This window comes from Echinococcus granulosus (genome assembly GCF_000524195.1).
Source record: "Echinococcus granulosus chromosome Unknown EG_S00121, whole genome shotgun sequence".
In the NCBI taxonomy this organism is placed as follows: Eukaryota; Metazoa; Platyhelminthes; class Cestoda; order Cyclophyllidea; family Taeniidae; genus Echinococcus; species Echinococcus granulosus.
In genome coordinates this window covers 80552-101943 of record NW_020170501.1, presented here as the reverse complement: position 1 = coordinate 101943, position 21392 = coordinate 80552, and the positions used below count along the sequence as shown (strand labels likewise).

Sequence of the window (21392 nt, the reverse complement as noted above, 5' to 3'; positions counted from 1 at the left end):
GCAGTTTACTCAGCAAATTAGTTCGTAAAAATCCTGATTTTTAAATTAGGTTTTATAGGATACCCTACTTATTTCGATTCTGGAAAACTACTTTTGATGGTCGTGTAAATTATATCAACGTCTAATTGGTCAGTTTATTGCTTGGTGACTTCTGCAGCCTATTTCCTTTCATCCGGAGCACGTTTCAAATGGAAGATAGAGTGTAAGGTTTTCATTCACCTTTGAATATTCTTTTTAAGTGGTGCAGAAAAACCTTTGCCTAAACTTCCTACAATACCAATAAAGCTCCTTAAGCGCCGGAAACAGACAAATAAGGATGTCATTAAACAGCAAAGATTACGTTCAACAGAAATCCGCAGAAGGGCTCATGAACGCCGGAAAGCCTTCCACAGACCCGCTCACTTTATAGCTGTAAGTGCACTTGTTTCCTATATTTATGCACTAAGGCTGCTCGGAAAGAGGCCAGAGATAAAGCCAGGATCGCTCGAGAGGCTAAACGCAAGGCCCCTATTGCTGGTCCGGAGCGTCTCGGCATTGTCATTCGAATTCACGGCGATGAGGGTCTTTGCACAGATTCTATAAAAGTCCTGCGGATTCTAAATTTACAAGCTTTAAACACCGCTGTTTTTGTTAAAGTCTCCGCAGCAATGCTTGAATTGCTGACAGTAGTTCATCCTTACGTTGTTTGGGGCTATGCAGATCTTGCCACCGTTCGGAATCTCATATTCAAAAGAGGTAAAACCAAAGTTGGGCATAAGATTCGCTCGATTGACAATGCCTTGGTGGAGAGTAAACTCGGTAAGACTTGATTTTAGCCGCCTTGAGCACGTTTTCACTAGGATCACTGGGTATTCTATGTATTGAGGATGTTATTCATGAACTTATGACTCTGGGCCCTCACTTGCGTGATGTTTTGGGCTTTCTTTGCCCAATTAAACTGATGCGTCCTGCCGGTGGGTGGGGGAGTCATCTGAAGAAGTCACAGCATGCTTTCAACCATCTTGTCGGCAACAGGGAAGAAATGATTAGTGAACTTGTTCACAAAATGGTATAGTCTCTTTGTGCAACGTTTGCGGAATATATGATGTTTTAAAATTAATCGATTTCCTTGTTGTATCTGTGAGGGTTCCCTGACTGCGAAATTGGTCGATTGAATGGTCGGCTCAAAGAAAGCGAGAAATCTGTGCTTCGAACCACCCAAGGTGGGGAGTTAATGGTACAGTTTGAGCACTCTTCAGTGATGTCCTGCATTTATATTTGAAAGGTTTTTTTCAGATTGCTTCCATATCAGCTAGGAACGGATAAGAGCAGTGAAGGTGGCATCAACATTTTAACCTATTTATCGTCCCGAGTTTGAGTTAGGTTAACTGAACTTGATGCATTTCAACATCACGTCGGTGGCCAATCCACGTACCGTTTGTGACGATGACTGGCACCATCGATGGCGCGTGCTTGCGTGTCACAGCCGTTCGAACCCGCGGATACCCGCTCTCGTCTACAGAGGGATTCAAGTGCACTAGTCTACGATAATATGGCAAGCGGTTGAAGTAGGACATCTAACTGGCGTGATCACCTGTCAGTGACGACGCCGGGCTTTAGCGGCCCTCCATCCACAACAATCGTCTGCTCCTCTAAGCGAGCACCCAGACTGGTCAACGCGTAACTCCCCGCCATGTAACAAGGTCATGCAAGGGTCGAGATGGAAGAAAAGAACTTCCCAGTTCCTGTCAGTATATACGACGAAGCTGGCGTGCGACTATACCACCACATTCTGGTAAACAAACGAGCACCCAGGCACCCTGAGATGGCACGCCCGTCTGCATCTCGGTTATTTTTTAGGCGGTATCCAAGGCCTCGAATAAATGCAGCTGAAATCCGTTCCGAAAAAGCAAATATCGTCACCCCTTCCCTATTTTTTAAGGCAATAGCTCCCGAATGGTATGGCCAGGCAGAAATGCCATAGGAACATTCACATGTAAAGGTCTATTGCTACAAACAAAAGCTCTTTATACAACAGGGAGAGAGTAGGCAATATGAAAGACAGGCTGATGGCAGAGTTCTGGGGAAAGATGTACAAAAACGAATGAAGATGGTGAAAAGCAGTCCTTTACTGTGCCGCATGAGCATCAGGATTCGAACGGGCCCGACTCGCTGATGCATCTTTGAGGTCCAGAGAGCCAAGACCGTGCAATAATTTCTCCTCCTCGTCGGACTCCCCAACTTCGTCTTTCGGTAATGAAGGAAGTCTCCGTTCTGACGCGTCCTGTTCCACCTTCTTCGGTAATGTCTTCTCAGACAACAGATCCTCCAACTCAACAGTCAACTCTTTCTCATCTTTGATCGCTCCCAAAAAGCTATCAGGGGAGGTCAATATAGCGTTGGAAATGGAATTCACATCATCCATCGCCTCTACTATCTCGTCCATAGTCTTTTCGGCATCTTCTAAACCTTCTAAACCACCTGTAGTCTGTTTCAAAGCCAAACTGGCGTCTGAAATGGCATGGAGAACAGTTCGGTTATCCTTTGCAGCACTGATTTTCAACTCGAGCGCCTCTAGTTGGGTCAGATGCTGAGTTTTTCGTGCCAAATCGGCTTCTAATTGCTTGCAACGACGCAACATATCCAACGCAACCTGCTTTCTGCAGGAAACAAATTAGTACATTTAACACTTACTGATTATTTCGTGCCAGCTCCCTGACTCGCGCACGACGGGCTGCTATTTCACTGGAGAGACGGTTCTCATCCTGACTAATTTGTCGCATGGTTTTCCGCAGGTGTGCGATAGATGCTAGGGTTTTTGAGTCGAGATTTATAGGCTGCTTCTCGGTGAGCAAAAACACCAACTAAATAAGAAATGTCGTCAAAAAACCATGCAAAAATTCACCTCAACGGGAGTCGAGGACTCGACTTTTATAAATCCCCTCTCAGAAAGCTGGTTGCTGATAAAGAGACGAGTGGGTGTATGTTCGAAAAACGACACAAGAGCGTCGTCAAAATCGTCATACATATACACATGCGCGCCATGAATAAGAGATTCCTGCGATGATTTGAGGTTTTCAATAAACTGCTTGCACAAAGGTGCAACATGTTCAGTGAGATACAGGGGAGTATCTGGCGACTCATAGCTCCTCTGATTAAGATCATCATTGAGTGAACTAAATGGGTTTTGGGAAAGAAGAAAGCTTACTCAGCCCCTTGTATAAACGCCCATACCCAAGAAGCGGGTTTCCTAATGACCCACTCCAAACCCCAACTCATAATGCTGCTAAACATGCCATCTTGTTTCACAACATTCAGTAGTCCATTGTTCATCATATCATTAAGGACTTGATGCAGACACAGTGGATAGTAAGTAACTCCGTCGGAGCGAAATTCCCGTTTAAAGAGCTTTGTTAAGGAGGCCTCCGTCACAACAGCAATCCGATTATGCTTTGCGTAGCTAACAATAAGATCCCTCCAAAAAGAAACCTTATGATCGTATAAAACAGGATCAAGATGGCGAGGCCTTTTTATTGGAACAAAAAGGCTATATATTTCATCATCATCACCCCAAACCTCTGGGAGTTTGAACTTTTCCATGACTGGAAAGAAACCCAGACCCTAACCACGTCAAACCAAATCAAGCAATATTTTGTCAACCCATTAGAACACTCTGATAAAACAGATAGTTAGTAATTGCCGCATAGGTAGGGGTACACAATTAAAAAAAGTTTGTTTAGGTGGTACTGCAAATGCCATGAAACACTTTGTTATGGGATGTGCATTTCAAGGTATCTCGACTGAATTGTTTCAGAAACAATGAATTTGGCTAATGCAAATTTTTACAAACCTCTTGAAAGGAGCTTAGAAAAAAATTTATAAAAGGCATTGTAATTATGCGTAGGATTTTCGCAAACTATTGACAAATAAACCCAAAAGCATTTTATTTGTGGTGTCCCAAATGTAAGCCTCTATTAAAGTTATTTAAATGCAACATACTATGCCCAATGTCTTCTCTTTAGATAAAGAATGATTGTCCACCACTCTAGTAAGTGTAGGCGGTAAGGTTAATAGTATTACTCTACTACCACGATAATGGGGAAAGCCATTAAACGTAAAGGTTAAAAACAGCCTCTTTAAATTTTTACTTTCCACCTTTTTCCGGAAGTGCACTTTTCAACAATTTACTTATTGCACAACAATCCCTAAACAACCGGAGAGAATGTGTTGCCTTACTCTCTTTTGTTTACTATTTGAAATGATTCTGCAGCCCTTTCATATATTTAACATCTGTCGTGTAGCGTCCCGATACTCCCCGAAGACGAATGGGGACACAATACTCGAGTAGAATACATATATTCAGCACGGTGAAGGTGTCTGGGCTATTGGCATGGCCCAAAAGGCCAGCCCACCCAGCGAGGTATAAGGGGGCCAATTTGAAGTACAAAAGTGGCGCCTCACCAGAACCGAGGGATAAACCACTATCGTATTACAGTTGCGTCTACCAAAATGGTTTGAAGCTCAGCTTACCTAAAAAAAAAGGCAACAGCGGAGACCCCATTAGACCCCTTTACTAAAATGGCGAGTCGAACAGACAGCCATCGCATTACATCACATGCAAATTCTAGTTTTAACAAGTAGACATTTAATTTGTGAGACAAATCAGGTTTATTTGGATTGTATTCTTAATAGCAAATGACGACAATCTAAATTGTTTAATCTAGTGTTTAATAACGTAGGTAAAAGCCCTTTCAAATTGTACTTCATTCCCACAATATGCACTTGGGCCATACCAAAAGCCTACCGGACATCGCGATATCACTAACAAGTTTTCATCCAAAAAACTATGTCTATTGTAGCAACAGGAGAAATTTGAGGTGCTGCATTACTGGCAGCAGCAAGCAAAGCCGATACAATAGTGTAATTGCTTTGGTTTACTCTGATGTAAGATCAGACATAGCTTATCAGAAGAAGTGTATTTGCCGGTAATAAGATGATCTATAATGTCTTTGGTGCTTTGATGTGTAAAAAATTAGAAACATTGAAAAAGTCAAATAAACAACTGCTTTAGCCCCGTGTCATGCTGGAAAACCACAATCTGAAGGCACACCTGTTATTGAATGCCTTGTAAATTTTTGTCAAGTAATTTTTTCCCTTTTTCGTGTATAAATGTCTACAGGGTGTACCCGCATTATCATCTCTGTTAGTAATACCCACATATGCTACAGCACTTCTTACATATGCAGGAAAGTCTGCTGGAATTTCATCTAAAAGTGTAAACAGGCTATACTTTTGTTAAAAGTAAATGCGTTTTGCAATTCGTTTACTTTGCTTAAGCTTTTTTTGGCAAAAAAGACCGCATTATTTAACCAGACTTCACTATTATGGAATTTAAATCCTGTACTCCTGAAATTTTTTTGCACGTATAAACATGCCTCACAAACCCCTTTTTTCTGCACTAAAATTTTAAACGTAGTGGATTTACATTTAAAGTTAATTAATTTTAAGAATTTCAAGTCAGTATTTTATTGCCCTACTTTGTTTCATTGCTTCGCACCGGTGATATCTGGTAAAAGCGCCGGTTTGGTTCAGTTTTTCACTCACTTCGGTATGCGGACTGCAATACTTTCTAGCCGGTTTTCCCCACTCCTTTTTCGCTTTTTATCCGTACGATCTCTTCATGATCTCCGGATGCCTACCTGTGCTATTGGCAATAAGGCTCCAAAGCAGGTAGACAGTGCGGCTGAGCTTTTCCAGCATCTTCAAAGTGGCCAAAATGTTTTTGTCCAGGGTGGCGCTATGACACCTACCATTTTGGTTAAGCATCTTTGTCAGTACGCTATCGACAAAGACTTAACTGACATTAAAACCGTCCATATTCACACTGAGGGGGAATTCCCTGTTAACGACGAGTCTGTTAAGCACCGCTTTCGTAGCACTTCTCTTTTCACCGGTATGTCTCTAATTTCTTTTTATCGGCATGTTTTTAGGTGGAAACTGCCGTAAGGCCATCGCTTCTGGTCAGGGTGACTATGTTCCTATCTTCCTTCATGAAATTCCCAAACTTTTCCGGAAAGGAATTATACCCCTTCGCTATGCTCTTATTAACGTCTCTCCCCCTGATCATCACGGCTTTTGTTCCATCGGTTGTAGCGTAGATGTAACAAGAAGTGCCCTAGAGGCCGCCGAAATCATTGTTGCCCAGATTAATCCCCATGTTCCTCTCTGTAAGGGTGATGCTGAAATCCACATCAGTAATATCGATTACACAATTGATGGACCAATGCCTCTGTACGAATTAGCGTCTAAGCCAAGCTCTCCACAGGAGAAGAAAATTGCTGAGCTTATTGCCAGTGAATTAGTTGCTGATGAGGCGACTCTTCAGACAGGAATTGGTTCAATTCCTGACTCCGTTTTAGCTCTTCTTGCTAACCACAAAAATTTGGGTGTTCACACTGAACTCTTCTCTGATGGACTTGTTGACCTCTTTAAAAGTGGAGCTGTCACCAATGCTAAAAAGCGCCTCTTTCCCGGCAAAATCGTCTCCAGTTTTATCATTGGAACCAAAAAGTCTTTCGATTTTGTTAATGCCAACAACGGCATTGACTTACTAGACATCGCGTGGACGAATGATCCTTCAAACATTGCTCAAAACCCACGTCCTACTGCAATCAACTCGTGCATTGAGATTGACATCACCGGTCAGATTGTTTCTGATTCTATTGGTTCGCGAATTTACTCCGGTTTTGGTGGTCAAGTTGACTTTTTACGAGGCGCTGCTATTGCCAGGGACGGTCTAGGTGTCCCAATCATTGCTCTGGCCTCAACCACCAAAAAAGGCCAATCAAAAATTGTGCCCTATCTTCAGAAGGGTGCCGGTGTTGTCACCACAAGGGCGCATGCTCATTACGTTGTAACTGAACACGGTATTGCCTTTCTCTTTGGCAAATCCCTTCGTCAGAGGGCTTACGAGCTGATCCGTATTGCCGATCCTGCCCATAGGTTAGTTACTGCTAAACCTGAAAATCTTTCAATCTTTATTTTTCACTCTCTTTTCCTGCCTTCTAGGGAACAGCTTGAAAAGGATGCCTTCGAAATTCTCAAAGTCATGCCCTCACGTGACTAGACTTCTCTATCCGCGTACTTCAGAACTCAGGACAGTTCGTTTTCGCTGCTGCGGCTTTTGTCTATTGTAGTTCAATCTCAGACATTGTTGTCTCTCACGCACATCTATTTTATTACCCTTTCCTCCCCGTTATTGGCACCTTATAAATTCGATGTTAGAAATAGAATCAAAAATGCTCTTTTTTGTTCATTTTTCATGTCATCTAAGTTCAGTCAGTGGTTATTTAAGGTCATATATCCAAGCACACACACGAACGGAAAAATTGCACCAACTCAGTGAAATTAATGGCACGATATGAAATAAGTAAGGTTTTAGCCCCGGGCGCTCTAAATGTGTCACCTCGACCTCAAATAATGGGGCGTCTCGACTGCTGAGAGGAGTCATACGACTTGTGTGCAGACGGCGGTCTGAGGGCATCGCAGCTTAGGCATTAGTTCAACAATCAGGCGATGAGATGAAAGAGCGTAGATGCACTCCATCAGCCATCCAACGCCTTTCCAGGCATTTTCCCTCTACTTTGACTGCTTTTCTTTCCCTCTCCTCTCCATTCGTCCCTTTATCAACACCATCTAGATTAATCAAGCCATTGGCACAAAGCACGAAGTTAAAGGGGAGCGAATTCTCGTGACCTACTTTACTGTAGCCTAGTTTGTTGAGTTTGTGTTGGTTTAATCACGAGGTCTGTGTTTTTGGCTTCACCCGTAAGATCTTGCAGCAGTTATTTCGTTTGATCAATTTAACTTCACCGCGAGGGCGAGGCATGTGGTCACTGACTAGCGTAGTAATTCACTTAGAAACCTCTTATTATTCTGCCATGGCATGACGCTAGGGACTCGTTAATAATTGCCTCAAATCAAATGCATGGACTCAAGGACTGGGCGGGCAAAACAGCTTGGCAGGCTATCAAGACGGGGAGGGGGGCGGTGAGGGGTTGCGATGGAAGCGTCATTAAGCAATGGAGGAGGCAACGGTAATCTAGACAACCTTAGAGAAGTGGGCAGGCAATTCGGGCGTCTCTTACTGATTGACTTACCGGTCATTACCGTCGTCCTTCTTCCCCGTCGTCTAGGTTAGGATACACAAACACGCATGAGCCTACTTACTTTTGTTCAAAGTGCCTCCAGCCAATCAGTTGGTCATGCTTCTTTGAACAGAAGTAAACAGAAACAACAGCGCCAAGGATACAGCCAACAAGCACGAATAATGAGGAGGTAATAAAGTGGCTAGCCAGGCTGAAGTCCCCTACCCTCCCCACATTAGGGTCACATAGTGGGTATTGAGGGCAAATGAGGTCCGAGACCTTGGGTTACGCAGTCATTAGCGTTTGAGCGGTTGAATTATTCTAATCTGAGCTCCGAGGAGGAGGCATTGCTTGTTGAAAGTCAAATTCACGGTTGATGTGAAGCACTCAGGCGTCTGTAACACGCCAGAATGAGCGACCCTTTGACTTCAGCGTGGGCGCTGTGACGCCCTTAAGGGTGCTGGCATTGACTAGGCGCGGCGCCACCTACCTTTTCTCAGGAGGACCGCTTTCAACGTATTTTAAGCAGGATTGACGATTTTTAACTGACTTTTCACTTTTTTCATTTAAAACCAAGGGAGAAGTAGATGTAAATACGATGCTCTGACGTCTTGTTTAACTCGGGGTTCAGCTGCGCGGGTGCTTCAGTTTTTGCGAGTAGGGCGTCCGTTCTAAAGAAAATGTTTGACAAAACACATAAACATCCTTTCAATGCAAGAAACGTCCTCTCCTCTAAATTTTTTGTTTGGTTTTTCTAGTACATCCGAGTGTACTTGCAATTTTGGCAAGTTACGACGGCGAATCTATAATCTCGGCACAGGATTTTGACACCTTCACTTTGATTGTCAATTTGAAAACATTTACAATCACGTTTTTGTTGTCATAATTTTGGGAAAGCGCTGGTGATAAGCATTTCTTAGCAAAGTTGAAAGAAAAAGTGACTTACTACCCCTCAGTTGGCCTGTTACGACGAAATTTTCGTTTTTTGAAAAAATATTTGCATTATAAGCCTCGTGAATTATTCGAAAGCCGTTAGTTGAAAGAAGTAGAAGAAAAATAAAAACAACACTTGGGGCTTTCGCAAAAAATGTCACAGTTCAAGCACATGCTTGAAGTTACTGCGTCGAAAGGCTATTTGTAAATTAGATGAGGAGCATAAACAAACGCGCAGAACAAAAAGTGTTTTAAGGTATATAAGATGAAAAGCGCACCATTAACTCTTCATCTTGGTAAAGGTTTGGTGACTCCCTAAAAAGGCTATTTTTAGCAAGAAAGTAAATCGCAATTGCAGTACATTGATTGTCTATTTGTCCCTCGGTTTCGGAAATAGGGTTATCGTGCCTTCAAAGGGTGGGCTGGCCTCCAGACCAGGCCAGTGGCGCCAGTCGCCTTTTGTAGTTTGACAATACATAGTATGCCCAAGTGCTGTACCTTCTTTCGCCTTCAGGGTAGACTCAGGTACTGCAATGGAAGCAGAAATAGCGAAACTTATCGTAGGGCACATCTATCCTGATTACTACTGTTTGGCTGTAAATCTTTGAGGAGCAAAAGATGGGAGAATCTGTCACGAACCTTAACAAAAGGGTTAAAAATGACGTCTACCCTTGGCAGCTACCCCAACCTGGTATTTTGTAGGAAAGCCACCAACAGCTCAATAAACACTTTTCGTGAACCATCTTAAAGAGCTTTGTTGCAGAATCGTCAACCTTTGCTCTGCAAAGATATCAAGTATGCGACCTAGCATTATCTACTTGCTGGACAGAACCCAGGTGGGTATAGCCGGGCAGAACTTGAGTGGGAATAACGTGGTACAGAGGAATAAAAGCGGCATTCTAACCTGATAGACCTGTGCTAATTTTTTGCCATATGACGCTGCTATTAGGTCAGTATTCCTGTAAAAAGCTGTGGACACTCATTTTAGCTGGTTCATTTCCCCGTACCTGCTACAAATAAATATCCACTTGAAATACGTATATTTGTCTATCCACTGGAGCTAAGTAATGCAATAGGTCTTTGTTTTAATTAGCAAAAAGTAGATAGTAAAACTGGTTAAGCGCAAATGATAAATATGGCAAGAATGCCAAAATAGAATTGGATTTTGACAATGTAAAAGTAATATCAAAGGTAGAATTTTCGCCCCATAATTGTTTTATGAGCCAAGTTATGCATATTACCTAAGACAGTTGCAAGCAAAGTTGCAAAAATGCTAAATTGTTTAGTTTGTTATAATTGATCAAATCACATCTTAAGGTCTTAACCGCCATTTTTAGCAATTCCCCCATTGATTCGCACATTGTGTGCGGGTTATTCATTAGAGGATTCGAGGATTTAATATCAAACTAGTCTGATCATTGTACCTCTGCGAGTATTTTTTACAATGAAAATTTGTAAAAATCACTTATAATCGTGTATAATGATGTTCTATCAAATCTTCTCATTTTTTTAGTAAGGTAACTTTGCTGCTTTATTGCATTCACAAATCCAAATCCCCGAAAAATTATTTTAACCTTAACTCGGTCTTGTAGAATGCCAAGTACGACAAATTTGTCTTCTGCAAATTTAAAAATGACCAATAAATCCCTTCAAATCCAAGTTGAAATGCTTGATTTAACACGTCAGCACTTCCAAATGTCTGTAAGTTTTACCACAAGTCAGTTCTACTGAAAAACCTCCTGTTTTTTGCTATCTTCTGTTTAGGTGTTACCATAACAGTAGAAAGTTCCCCGAAATCTGTCCTCATTATCCATTAATGTGCATACATCAGTTAATAAGGTTTTGAGAAATTTTAAATTGCACAAAATTTTTAGAATTCACGTGTTTGTTTGCTCCTTGTGTTTTATAATTTTAACATTTCACTTTTTCCTTTAGCTACGTTCCTCTGGCCAAGATCTTTACACCGCCCTAATGGATCGATTAGGCGTTCTTGAAACGGATTACTTCGATCTAGAATATGTTAATAGAGACGGCAATACCGTAGCGCCATATTTCTTCCCTTTACACCCCATCTTTCCTTTTAGTGCTGGCTAGATCATCTCAAACCTCTGTGCAAACAGCACAATGCGGAGAAGGAATTCATTTTCACCTTCTGCGTAAAGTTCTACGCCCCGCATCCAAACCTACTTGAAGATGAATTTACCAGGTTTCTTAGTTTCTTCTTTTTTGTTACCACCTACAGGTATCTGTTTGCCCTCCAAATCAAGCGGGATCTCTACCGTGGTCAAATCCAGTGCAGCGAAAATACGGCCGCCCTCCTGGCCGCTTTCATTGTTCAGGGTGAGTTATCATACTCGTCTCATAACCTGTAGTATGTGGCTAGTGAGTGGCACTTTGTATGTTCCTTCAAGATCAACTTCAAGAAGTTCTTATTCATACGTCCATTTTTAGTTGATTAAGATGAATTGCATTCCCATACTTGAGGCGGAATTCGCAGTAGTCCCCTCTAAATCTTTAAATAAAGAAAAAGCATCAGCAAAACACCGTGATTTTTTGGTTTTGGAGCTGACTATCAAAAGACTACTTAGGGCTTTATTCCCCACACGCAACGGACTGTCTAGCATTGACCGGCAGCGAAAGTACCAAGCCGATGCTTCCTAAAAATGGTGATTAGTAAATATGTGTTTTAGTTTAATGCCGCTTTAAAAGAATTGCCATTTTGACCGACTCGTTGGGTTATTTTCTTGCAATTTTGCTAAAAAGGTGATTTTATGCAAGCAAACTTTTTAGGTCTAACTAGAATAACCTACTTTTTGCATGAAAAGTTGTCGTGTTTGTTGATAGTTTTGTGTCAGGCCTCTTAAAATTCTCTGTCCAAAGTACAAAAAAGCACAAAACAGTTGTTAGGCTATGCCACCACTTTGCAAACAATGTATAGACGCTCCTTTTGACATTTTACTCTGTGATTCCATCTACAGTGAGGCTGCATTCCTTTTCACGATCAGTGTTTTAACCAGATCTAATGATGTCTTTGTGTGGGTGACAACTGATCCAAAGTGGCCGCTTTTGGCCGCACAAGCGTTTTGCTTCACCTCGTGCTATGCCTCGGTCATAATCTGAGTGTCTGATTTATTGTTCACAGCATAAAAAAGGCGATTACCCTACTTTTTTGACTTTAATTAGCTGAAATTGGCGATTATTTGGAGGATGCATTTCTGGATCATTCCTACCTTGCGGGTCTACGATTGGTTCCTTCAGCAACTCCGGAATTTCTTGACAAGGTTATGGAATGTCATCGAAGCCTAATGTGGGTCCAATGTGGTGAATGTATCCACTCACTTTTTACTATGCGAAAGTAGAAATGCTGAATTCTATCCTTCTTTTTTCCGTAATTTTAGCGGTCAAACGCCAACAGAAGCTGATTTAAGTCTTTTGGACACAGCTAGGAAGGTTGAAATGTATGGAATCCGATTAAAACCGGTCAAGGTGAGCCCTCAAATTGGTAGACTTTTTCACTTCTACTCCTTACTCTTCTTTGCCATACCAATTCACATTAAGTTGATGCATCAACTTAATTCTACCGTTGCCGCTTTCAGGTTGGCCCAATCGCCAATTTTTTGTTTTACCTTCGCCTCGGCTTTGGCTCCGCTCTCATTTGTGATCCAGAGTAAATAATCCTTTCAGTAGTGAGTATATGCAACAGTAAATTTATCACAAAATCTAAGTCCTTGAGAATGGGAAACTGAACGTTCTTACATTGATGAGAAACCGATAATACCAGCAGCTGCAAGGTGGAACAAACGACCAAGTACAGATGGAAACTTCCTCGATTAAGAACCTGTAGTTATTTCCTCACCGTTTGATGGACATTCAAAGAGGATGGATGAATAGGTACAAGATGGATGGACGTACGAATGAATAAATGAGTGGATAAGGGTTTATTGCCAAAGTTCAAAGTAGTCCGATGAAGTGGGTCACGCTCAGTTCCGCAAACCATTAACAGGACCCCCTTTTACCCTTGAAAATCCAACAAAATTCTCACAAACAGGTAGCAATGACCACGGCTAGAAAGCGGTTTGGTAAAACTCAACTTTTCATAACTAAAGACTTAATAGCGGGGCTTGTTTACGCCCACCTCTCTCCCCCGGCTCCTCGTTATGGATCTCGAAATTGTTCGCAAGCCAACAACTATTGACGAGGCTGGAACAGCTTCACGGTCACTTAGTGCTCAATGTCGTTGCATTCTGTAATGGCACATTTTCGCCTCTGCATCAAAAAAATTCTACCCATTTGCTCAACTCCTCTCTAATTCTCTCGCTCCCTCTCTCTCCCCAACTGGCTTGCCTCGAAACCCTCATTTTATGAGCGGACGAGTGAGAATGAGGGAGCCAGCGATGGGACTTTAATGACGCGAATTTGATTCGGTGTGGGAGTGTGTTTGCTTCTGTATGCCATTCCTGACTGAAAGAGAGGATTTTGAGCTCATTCCCCGTTGAAGACATATTGACGTGTGAGTAAGGTCAAAGAGGTCAATCTAAGTGCAAAAAGATTCTTTCTTCTATGGTCGCACTCCATTACGGAGGGTTAATGTAGAGCTCGTGACGTTGAGGGCAGCGATCACAAGTCTTCATTATTGGGTCTTATAGACCTAATTTGTCAACAAAGCTCCTTGGAGGCATTTTTGATACGTCGGCTACATTATTGTCTTAGTTCGAGGCAGGGATGAGACTAGACGAGTTTTTACTGCAGCGTCTGGGTCACCTCTTCTCCCCTCTTGGGCTGGTGGTCAAGATCGTGGCGATCGAAGAGCCCTCTTAGTTAAATGCATGGCTAAACATTCCATTACAGCGAGCAAGTAGCTCATCTCTTTTTTTTGACCTCTTCCTCTCCTATTTTCACCATTACGATGTGGTTGGGTGCTTTGAAAGCCACCCACGAGTTGTGTAGCCCCCGTCATTAAATTTTCATGGAGGCGAGGCGACTATTTGTCTCACCGTGGGCAATGCTTGCCATCGATTCTATTATGCCCCGGGTTTTGTTCTCTTTGTTATCTGCATTAGGGAGAGAGGGCGGGGGGGGGGTGGAGGGGGATTGACTCGCCTCATGCAACAATCGCTTTGCGTGCGAGTATCTGTCCAATGCCCGAGACAATGCTAGCCGTCTATTTCGGCTTACCACCTTACTTGCATCTACATGTTGATTAGTTAGTAGCCCCATGCCAAACGTCTTCAATTTAGTCCAGTTTGACATGCCCACTGGACAGCACAAGGTATTAATTGGCCGACCTCGGTAAGTCGGAGGCCTCCGGTTAAAGGATGTGCATTTTTAAATGGTGGCGGCTTTTCTACCTCCCCCAACCATTGGGCTTGGGGCTAAAGAGTCATTGCAACTGAGAGATACTCCCATTACGTAATTCCTTCTTCTAAATACTAGGGGTCGGATGGAATGCCACTGAACCTGGCCGTGTCACATGCCGGTCTTTTCGTCTTTCAAGGCGTCTCTAAGGTAAACACCTTCTCCTGGGCTCGTATTCGCAAGTTAAGCTTCAAACGCAAGAAATTCCTTATTAAACTTCACCCTGAGGGTTACGTAAGTCCAACTTCTCTTCTCCCCTAACTGTTTTTTTTTTCTCAATTACATTCTCGTCTTCTTGTAGGACGCTGTAGAGTTCTTTTTTGAGTCGCGAAATGAGTGCAAAGGCTTCTGGAAGCAATGCATCGAACACCACGCATTTTTCCGTTGTCAGTCGGTAAAGGTTGTGGGAAAATCGGGGAAGGCCTCCAAGAACGCCGCACAAGTGTGAGTTATGCTTCTCAATCCTCCATAAGAATGAGGTAATTTTTATGGGTTAAGTATTTTCGAAACTTTTTCTTCAATTTGTCGTTTTGCTTTTTTTGGTAAGTGCTTCTGGTGTTAATGAAGCGGAAAGGGGTTGAAAATTGCACCAAATAAGCCACAAGCTAGAAAAATAAAACCAAGTGGTTTAAATAAATTGCAAGCGGATTTTTGACCAATTGATGGGCTTGATTTGTTGGCAGTATGATTGGCTGATTCCTCAATTTGATCAATATTTCATTGGTCGATTACGAACCAACTTGTTATGATCGGATTGGCTGACTGCCCTATTTTGTTTGTTGTTTCATTGGTTGATTCAGGATCATCAATTTAATACTTACCCTTCAATTTTTTTGCATAATTTTCTTGAAATAAAAGGCAATTTTATTTAGCTTAGTCCCTTTTTTGATTATTTATGAGGGCCTTTTGATGAGAAAAAACGTCACTGCCTTGTTTTACATAATTGTGTAAGTTGTTGCCATATTTAATCTGAAAATACATTAAGACAATTTTTTGAGGCCACTTTTTGAATTCCAATCACTATTTGCATAGGCGTTTGCCTATAGCCAATCTTTTCTAAAGGAAATGCATAATTTATGCGCAAATTCCTTTAGAATTAAAGTCGCTCAACCCGGGTTTCGCTCCTCTACTAGTACCTGCTGCAGAGCCAGATATAGCGGCAGTTGTATAAAGCCAATATGATTTTAATGTCTTCATGAATTCTATCGAGTTACATCACTTGTCTCCCTTCTAAAATGCATTGGGCCGTAAATCTTCTTCAAAGCATTAATAAAAGCGGGTATATTCTTTCCTAAAGAATAAAAGTGTCGGATGCATCCCCTCAATGGAGCTGCCTAGTTTATGCATTTATCCCTATTTTGTGGCCCCTCAAACCCGGATTTACTCACTCATCCACTGATTTCGAATCCTATCTATTAACATAATTTGCAGTGAATCTCCTACATTGCCTTGTCTTTCAGCGCCTCTGCCTCTTCAACCGGTCGTGTCAACCGATCTCCAGGTCGTGGATGTGGCGGTGTCAGCAATACCTCGCAACCGATCCTCACTTCTGCTGTATCCATCGGCTCTGATGCAAACCACCTTCATCATCACCACCATGTCATCCAACAACAGCAACAACAGGCAACATCAACAGCACAACAGCCATCTCAGGTGACAGCACGTAGTCTTCCTCTTGCCGGTACTGTAGACGACGCTGCAGTACCCTCCTTTGTCCAGCTACCAACAGGCGGCTCTCTGAGGTATCCTCAGAGGGTGATGCTGGTCGTACCGAGACGGGCTGATGGGACAATTGGAAGGACTACTGTGACGACGACACAGGCTGTTGCAGCGACAGGTGGAGGGGGATTTCTGGTGATGTTGCCGACAACTAGTGCGGATCAACAACAGCAGAATGCATGGCTTTCAGCCATCCAACACCAGCATCAACAACAACAGAGAGCATTTTCTCCAGTGAATGGAAAAGGTAGGAGAAATATTTTCATCTAAGTATTTGTCGCTTCCATTTTAATGGGTTATTTGATTAGTAGGCTTGTAGCTTGAATGATTGTTAAGTGGTTCAATCTGAAAAATGACTTCTGTACTTCAGAGTTCGTTGGTCAAACGAGCATGTCATTTGTTCTGGTCTGTCTGCTTCCCCATCTCTGATTCCGCCATAGTCACCTTATCTCTCTGAGGGAATTTTCTCAACTTTTTCTTCTGCCTTTTCACCATCCTTTTTGGCGACAAGATCTTTTTTCCCCTCCATTTTCTTCTTTATCCCCGACCTCAAAAGTAATTAGATTTGCGTCTCAAGCATATTCCTTGGCAGTTTTTTACCTCGTTAAAACAAGCTAAAAAAGGAAGTCACTTTAAACTTTACTGGAACTACTATCACTGCTGGCATTTATTTCCTTTCTAGAACCGACCTATTCAACGTTGCAAACCTCCCTTGTCATGACTACACAGGCTCCACGTAATGGAAGCCTTCAGGACGGTGGAAATGTCTGCCCACAGACGTTGAGTCATCTACCAACTGCACGGGTGCTTTCACCGAATTTTCTTACCACTTCGCAAACTGGACTTTCCACAGCGTGTACGGTGATTCCATCAGCTCAAAGACCTGCGTCTGGAAGGGTTGTTTACGTTGATAGTGCTACTGGGAGGGTGAGGATCATCTTGAAACCCCCTTTTCCCCTCGCCTGGATTGTAACACTTAATTTACTCCTGAAGTTACCCTATGACGTACGGGTGCCTCGCCCAGCGTTCTTGCATTTTCCAATTCTAGCTCATCTCCGATACCCAGCTGGTTGCAGTCCCACGGCCCTTAAACGTGGTGGGCAGTGGATTCAGCTCGGCTCCAGCTTCGCAAGCTCCCACTGTTGCCACTTCACCCATTGGGGGCCCTTACAGTGGTTCTACGGCGGCAGCAGTAGCGGCAACAATGATTGGAGGACCTACTGGAGTCGTTCCACAAGACATTAGCAACACAGCTCCCATTCCCGGTGGTTCCAGCACTGCCAGCAGTCTTCCACAACTTCTTCGGTCTCGTCCACACGGTCCTCCTCCACCAGCTCCTGAGGTACGTCTTTGACCTTCACATCTTCGCAATGCGTTAAATCACTCTTGTGGTTCTTAAAGCATGCTTATATGGAGGACTAGAAGGTCTTGCCTCCAGGATGTTGTTACAATCTGCAAACCTACACTTACGCTTTTCTTCCAGAGGAGAGATAGTGTGCATCCACGTGACCGGCAGCTCTCTTCCAGCACTTTGGATTCTGGCATCACCTCAAAATCGGCTTCTCTTTCAAGACCCCCATTTGATGCCTCGGCAGGGGGTGTGGAGGAGGATGAGGAGTTGCCCCCACCACCGCCTCCTCCACCAATGGAAATGCAGGATCCCGATCCTGCTCATCCCTACCCCTTTAATGTCATACCGGTAGAGGGAGATTTTTCAACACGAAGACCAATGCAGGCCTCGTGTCTCAGTTTAGCGGCGCGGAGTGTAAGATCGAGCTGCCAGAGTTTGCTGCCTACTGATAATGAGGTAGATGGCAAAATATTACTGTTAAAGCTTATAAGTAGAGGGGTAAAAAATCTTTTATAATATAATGGATGAGGAGAAACCATATTATTCCAGTACAGATGATAGGACGATGCATCGTGATAATTAATTCCACATGAATTAACCCTATCACGGTTTGCTTCATACTACTGACAACTTAATGAGTAGTTTTGTGTATCAGGATTTGCAGTGGCAGTATTCTCTTAACAAATGGTATTTTAAGAAATTGTGAAGATGTTGGCACTTAAGGTGAATCTTAAATGCATCTTCCGGTTGTGGTGGTGTTCTGTCACATCACCTACTGACAAAATAGTTGGACCAGTCTATTAACAAAAGCCAAATAAATCAACTACGCAAGTTCAACTGATTATTTTATAGGAAAGGGCCTTTTGAAGATACTTGTTGACAGTATTGGTGACTGACTGACGTAAAACCTACCCGCCTACGCTTCAAAGTTACCGCGGTGAATTGTGCCGGAAATCGCCCCAATATGTTTTTATCACCTAACAACGTCTCAGCCTGTTGTCTATATTTCCCTCTTTTTGTCTTTTATTGTCATTTAGCCATTGTTAAGTTATCTACATAAGTTATTACCAGATTTTTACATCATAAAAAGGTAATAAGTCTTCAGATATCCTCCACTGTTTACTGCTATCGCAGGATACTGTAAACAGTTACCTTGACTCTTCTGTTGATGTGAGTCACCACAGGTTTAGCTGCCCACAACAAATGTTGTTCTTCTGGTAGTTACCACTCGATCCACTTATAAGTTGGTCCTCTGTTAAACAAACCTAAGAGCTAGTAACGGAGCTCTGCGATACCACCCCCTTCCACCCTAAGGAGGTTACACGATCCGAAATTAACTGTGTGTCAATCGACAGAAGAGCTGAAAGAGCCTACTTGTTTATCACAGAAGGAGAGGAGCAATAATCTTTGTTCCTGCTTTCAGGATCTCGATGAAGATGAAGAGGAGGAAAACCGGTCCCTCTCTCACCATCAATTTGCTTCACGCAGCGCCAGTCTCCACCGCCCCATGGCAAAGCGCGATCGGTATGCAGAGGCGTCCACCACCACCCAGGACGATATAGCCACGGCACTAGCGGTGAATCGCAGTTCCACGAATTCCTCCGCTACTGGTAGTGTTGCTGCCGCTACCTCCTCCGCATCTTCTCGCAGTCTCGTCTCACTCTCCTCAAAATCCCGTCATGAAGATCGATCTTTGCGTTCCTCTCGACAAGGGTCGACTTCTTGCAGTTCCAGAAATCTGGTCAGTGCATTTAAGTGGATCTTTTGCAGCATCCTCTTCCATTTCCATAGATGTGTAACAAGGAAATCCCAGCGCGGAAGAATGACTCGTCATTAGTGTACTTAAGGACCAATAGATTATAGCAGAATCTGCGGTCACTCAAGATGTACATTTAAGTAACAAGCATTTCCCTGCACCTTGTTGTTATTCCTTTTTTTAAGCAGAACTTGTTTACTTCCCATTGATACTTTATAGCCGAGAGCTCCTGCCAGTGTTGCCTACCACCTGTTGCGAGAGCTGACAATGACGGAACGGACGTACAAGAAGGATTTGGATGTCGTTTGTGAGGTATGGAGTTCATGTTTTGTAATCTGACCAGCACTTTTGAAGTTTTAAAGAAAAGACGATATTATTTTTAACGAACCGTAGTTGCTGTTTCACCTAACAAATCGACTACCGACGTCACATATATGTGACGCATTTATTGCAATATCTGAGTCCGGTCTCACTAATGTATATTAAGCGTATTTTAGCAAGTTAGATAGCGTAATATCCTATAAGCCTTTTATAGCTTATTAATATATTTCTTTTCCTTGCAAAACTTTATGTTTCCTGGAAGGCTAAGTTTTCCCCTCCTTTTCCTTCCCCGTTTTTTAAGCGAATTCGTTTCCCTTCATTGATTAAAACCTTAGTTTCCCTTAAACATTCAAGCCTTTTTCAGCTCTATTAATCAGGTCTAGTTTTACCGACGGAAAAAAATTGGGTTTTCCTTGAAAACAGCGAAGACCCGAGAAGGGGAAGGATGAGGAGGAGGTAGGGAGTTCTACTTCCATCTGACAAGCCGGTTGTTCTGTCATCTTGAAGTGGAAGTGGCTATAAAGTTGTAAATTTTATTTAAGGAGTGTGTATACGTTAGAGGCGCAAATTCACCTCATGTCTGAGGGCTAACTGAGTCCTCGCATAGAGTCAGACTATAGCGGGGTGGTGGATACGACCTGACCTCGGTTGTCCATCTGACTACTGTCACACCCTTGTATTCAGGAATGGCGGCTAAAGGTGCTCTATCTCCCTCCATAGTGGACTTATTCATGAAAACTTTATGTTCAAATGCCTTAATACCGAACGGCTGGACGTGCCGTAACCACGCCATACTGTAATTAATGTCTGTTTTAGATAAGGCTAGATGTCCGCCAGTTGGAGATGTACCCCGTTGTCGGATTTTATTATCAAAAGCTGTTAACCGCAAGCACACATACACGCAGTACAAGTGTTACCCCAGTCTTGATTAAGGATGTATGTGAACCGGGGTGGATTAGTGGAGCTCTGGTAACGACATCCGCGTCGCCCATTATTTGCAGGAACTGCCCCTACAAGTCCCAGCTTGGTTAAAATAAACACTCCAGTCCGCTTATTTAAAAAATCCCTTAAGGAAGAATTTATTTAAGTGATACGGCCACGAAAGCTACCAAGGTATTGCGTCTTCAGAACATAGAAAATAACTTTTTCCTCCTGTTGTCAAGAAAGCGTCGCCACGAGATTAGGTCAGAAGGGGAGCTAGGCTGATAACTTGATGATGATGGGAGGCAAATTCGCCAACTTCTTTCCCTTTTTGTTACTGGAAAACTCCGACTCTCTCTTGAATTTAATCCTCTCTATCTCCCTCTCCTCTTCCTCCCTGTTACTGCCTCCTTTTCTCTGGGGCTTTGTTCATTTCTCTGCTGGCGAACTTTCATGGCCTATTCAACTACTCCTAGAGCAAAGAAAAAAGGTGGCAAATTATTTCCTCTTGTTTAAAAAAAAGGAAAAAACTATTCCATAAAAAATGCGTAAGAACCGAAGTGTTGCGTATGGAGAAATCTTAGCTGAGTGATTTAAGTAGGGCAACTTCTAAGCTCGAATGTGCGCAGTTCTTGGGCCAAAATCTCCGTCGCAATGGACATACTTGGTCAGCGGTATAACACTATTTCAATCAACCATCAATCATTGTTGTCTACTGAGTCTCCGAAATCATCCCATCAAGTTCTACTTCAAACATTGTTGTTCAAGCTAAGTGATGGAAAGTAGTGGGACATCCGACTCGCAATGCTTTGAGGTTTCACAGAGCCCGTCTTGGACATCAAATGACACCTTGGGGTCACTTCATACTGAATGCCGCTCTCCACGATGGCTCACTGTTGTCAATACACTC

General features: G+C 42.8%; 4 protein-coding genes across 4 annotated transcripts in view; 3 read left to right on the top strand and 1 right to left on the bottom strand. All coding sequences in view use genetic code 11, as the record gives it.

The window, feature by feature from the left end:
* Positions 1–188: 188 nt before the first annotated feature.
* EGR_08837 (60S ribosomal protein L7) lies at positions 189–1054 on the top strand (the record flags this gene model as incomplete). The annotated part of the gene is made up of 4 exons (XM_024498086.1): positions 189–202; positions 240–411; positions 447–798; positions 840–1054. 4 exons carry the CDS (start codon positions 189–191, stop codon positions 1052–1054), a joined length of 753 nt encoding a protein of 250 aa, XP_024347488.1.
* A 335-nt stretch (positions 1055–1389) lies between these two features.
* EGR_08836 (Charged multivesicular body protein 7) lies at positions 1390–3579 on the bottom strand (the record flags this gene model as incomplete). The annotated part of the gene is made up of 5 exons (XM_024498085.1): positions 1390–1495; positions 2112–2639; positions 2674–2843; positions 2885–3155; positions 3188–3579. The coding sequence occupies 5 exons, from the start codon at positions 3577–3579 to the stop codon at positions 1390–1392; spliced, it is 1467 nt and encodes a 488-aa protein (XP_024347487.1).
* Positions 3580–5670: 2091 nt separating this feature from the next.
* EGR_08835 (4-hydroxybutyrate coenzyme A transferase) lies at positions 5671–7105 on the top strand (the record flags this gene model as incomplete). Its single annotated transcript, XM_024498084.1, has 3 exons — positions 5671–5932; positions 5970–6981; positions 7048–7105. 3 exons carry the CDS (start codon positions 5671–5673, stop codon positions 7103–7105), a joined length of 1332 nt encoding a protein of 443 aa, XP_024347486.1.
* A 3547-nt stretch (positions 7106–10652) lies between these two features.
* EGR_08834 (FERM, RhoGEF and pleckstrin domain-containing protein) overlaps positions 10653–21392 on the top strand; it is a gene marked incomplete at both ends in the record, with an annotated part of 20170 nt that continues 9430 nt past the window's right edge. The window contains 13 exons of the mRNA XM_024498083.1: positions 10653–10760; positions 10995–11099; positions 11144–11399; positions 12243–12366; positions 12458–12545; positions 14493–14648; positions 14716–14858; positions 15875–16380; positions 16816–17060; positions 17182–17475; positions 17617–17898; positions 18908–19225; positions 19460–19552. Coding sequence (XP_024347485.1) covers positions 10653–10760; positions 10995–11099; positions 11144–11399; positions 12243–12366; positions 12458–12545; positions 14493–14648; positions 14716–14858; positions 15875–16380; positions 16816–17060; positions 17182–17475; positions 17617–17898; positions 18908–19225; positions 19460–19552 — 2718 coding nt within the window. The remainder of the gene's footprint in view (positions 10761–10994; positions 11100–11143; positions 11400–12242; positions 12367–12457; positions 12546–14492; positions 14649–14715; positions 14859–15874; positions 16381–16815; positions 17061–17181; positions 17476–17616; positions 17899–18907; positions 19226–19459; positions 19553–21392) is intronic.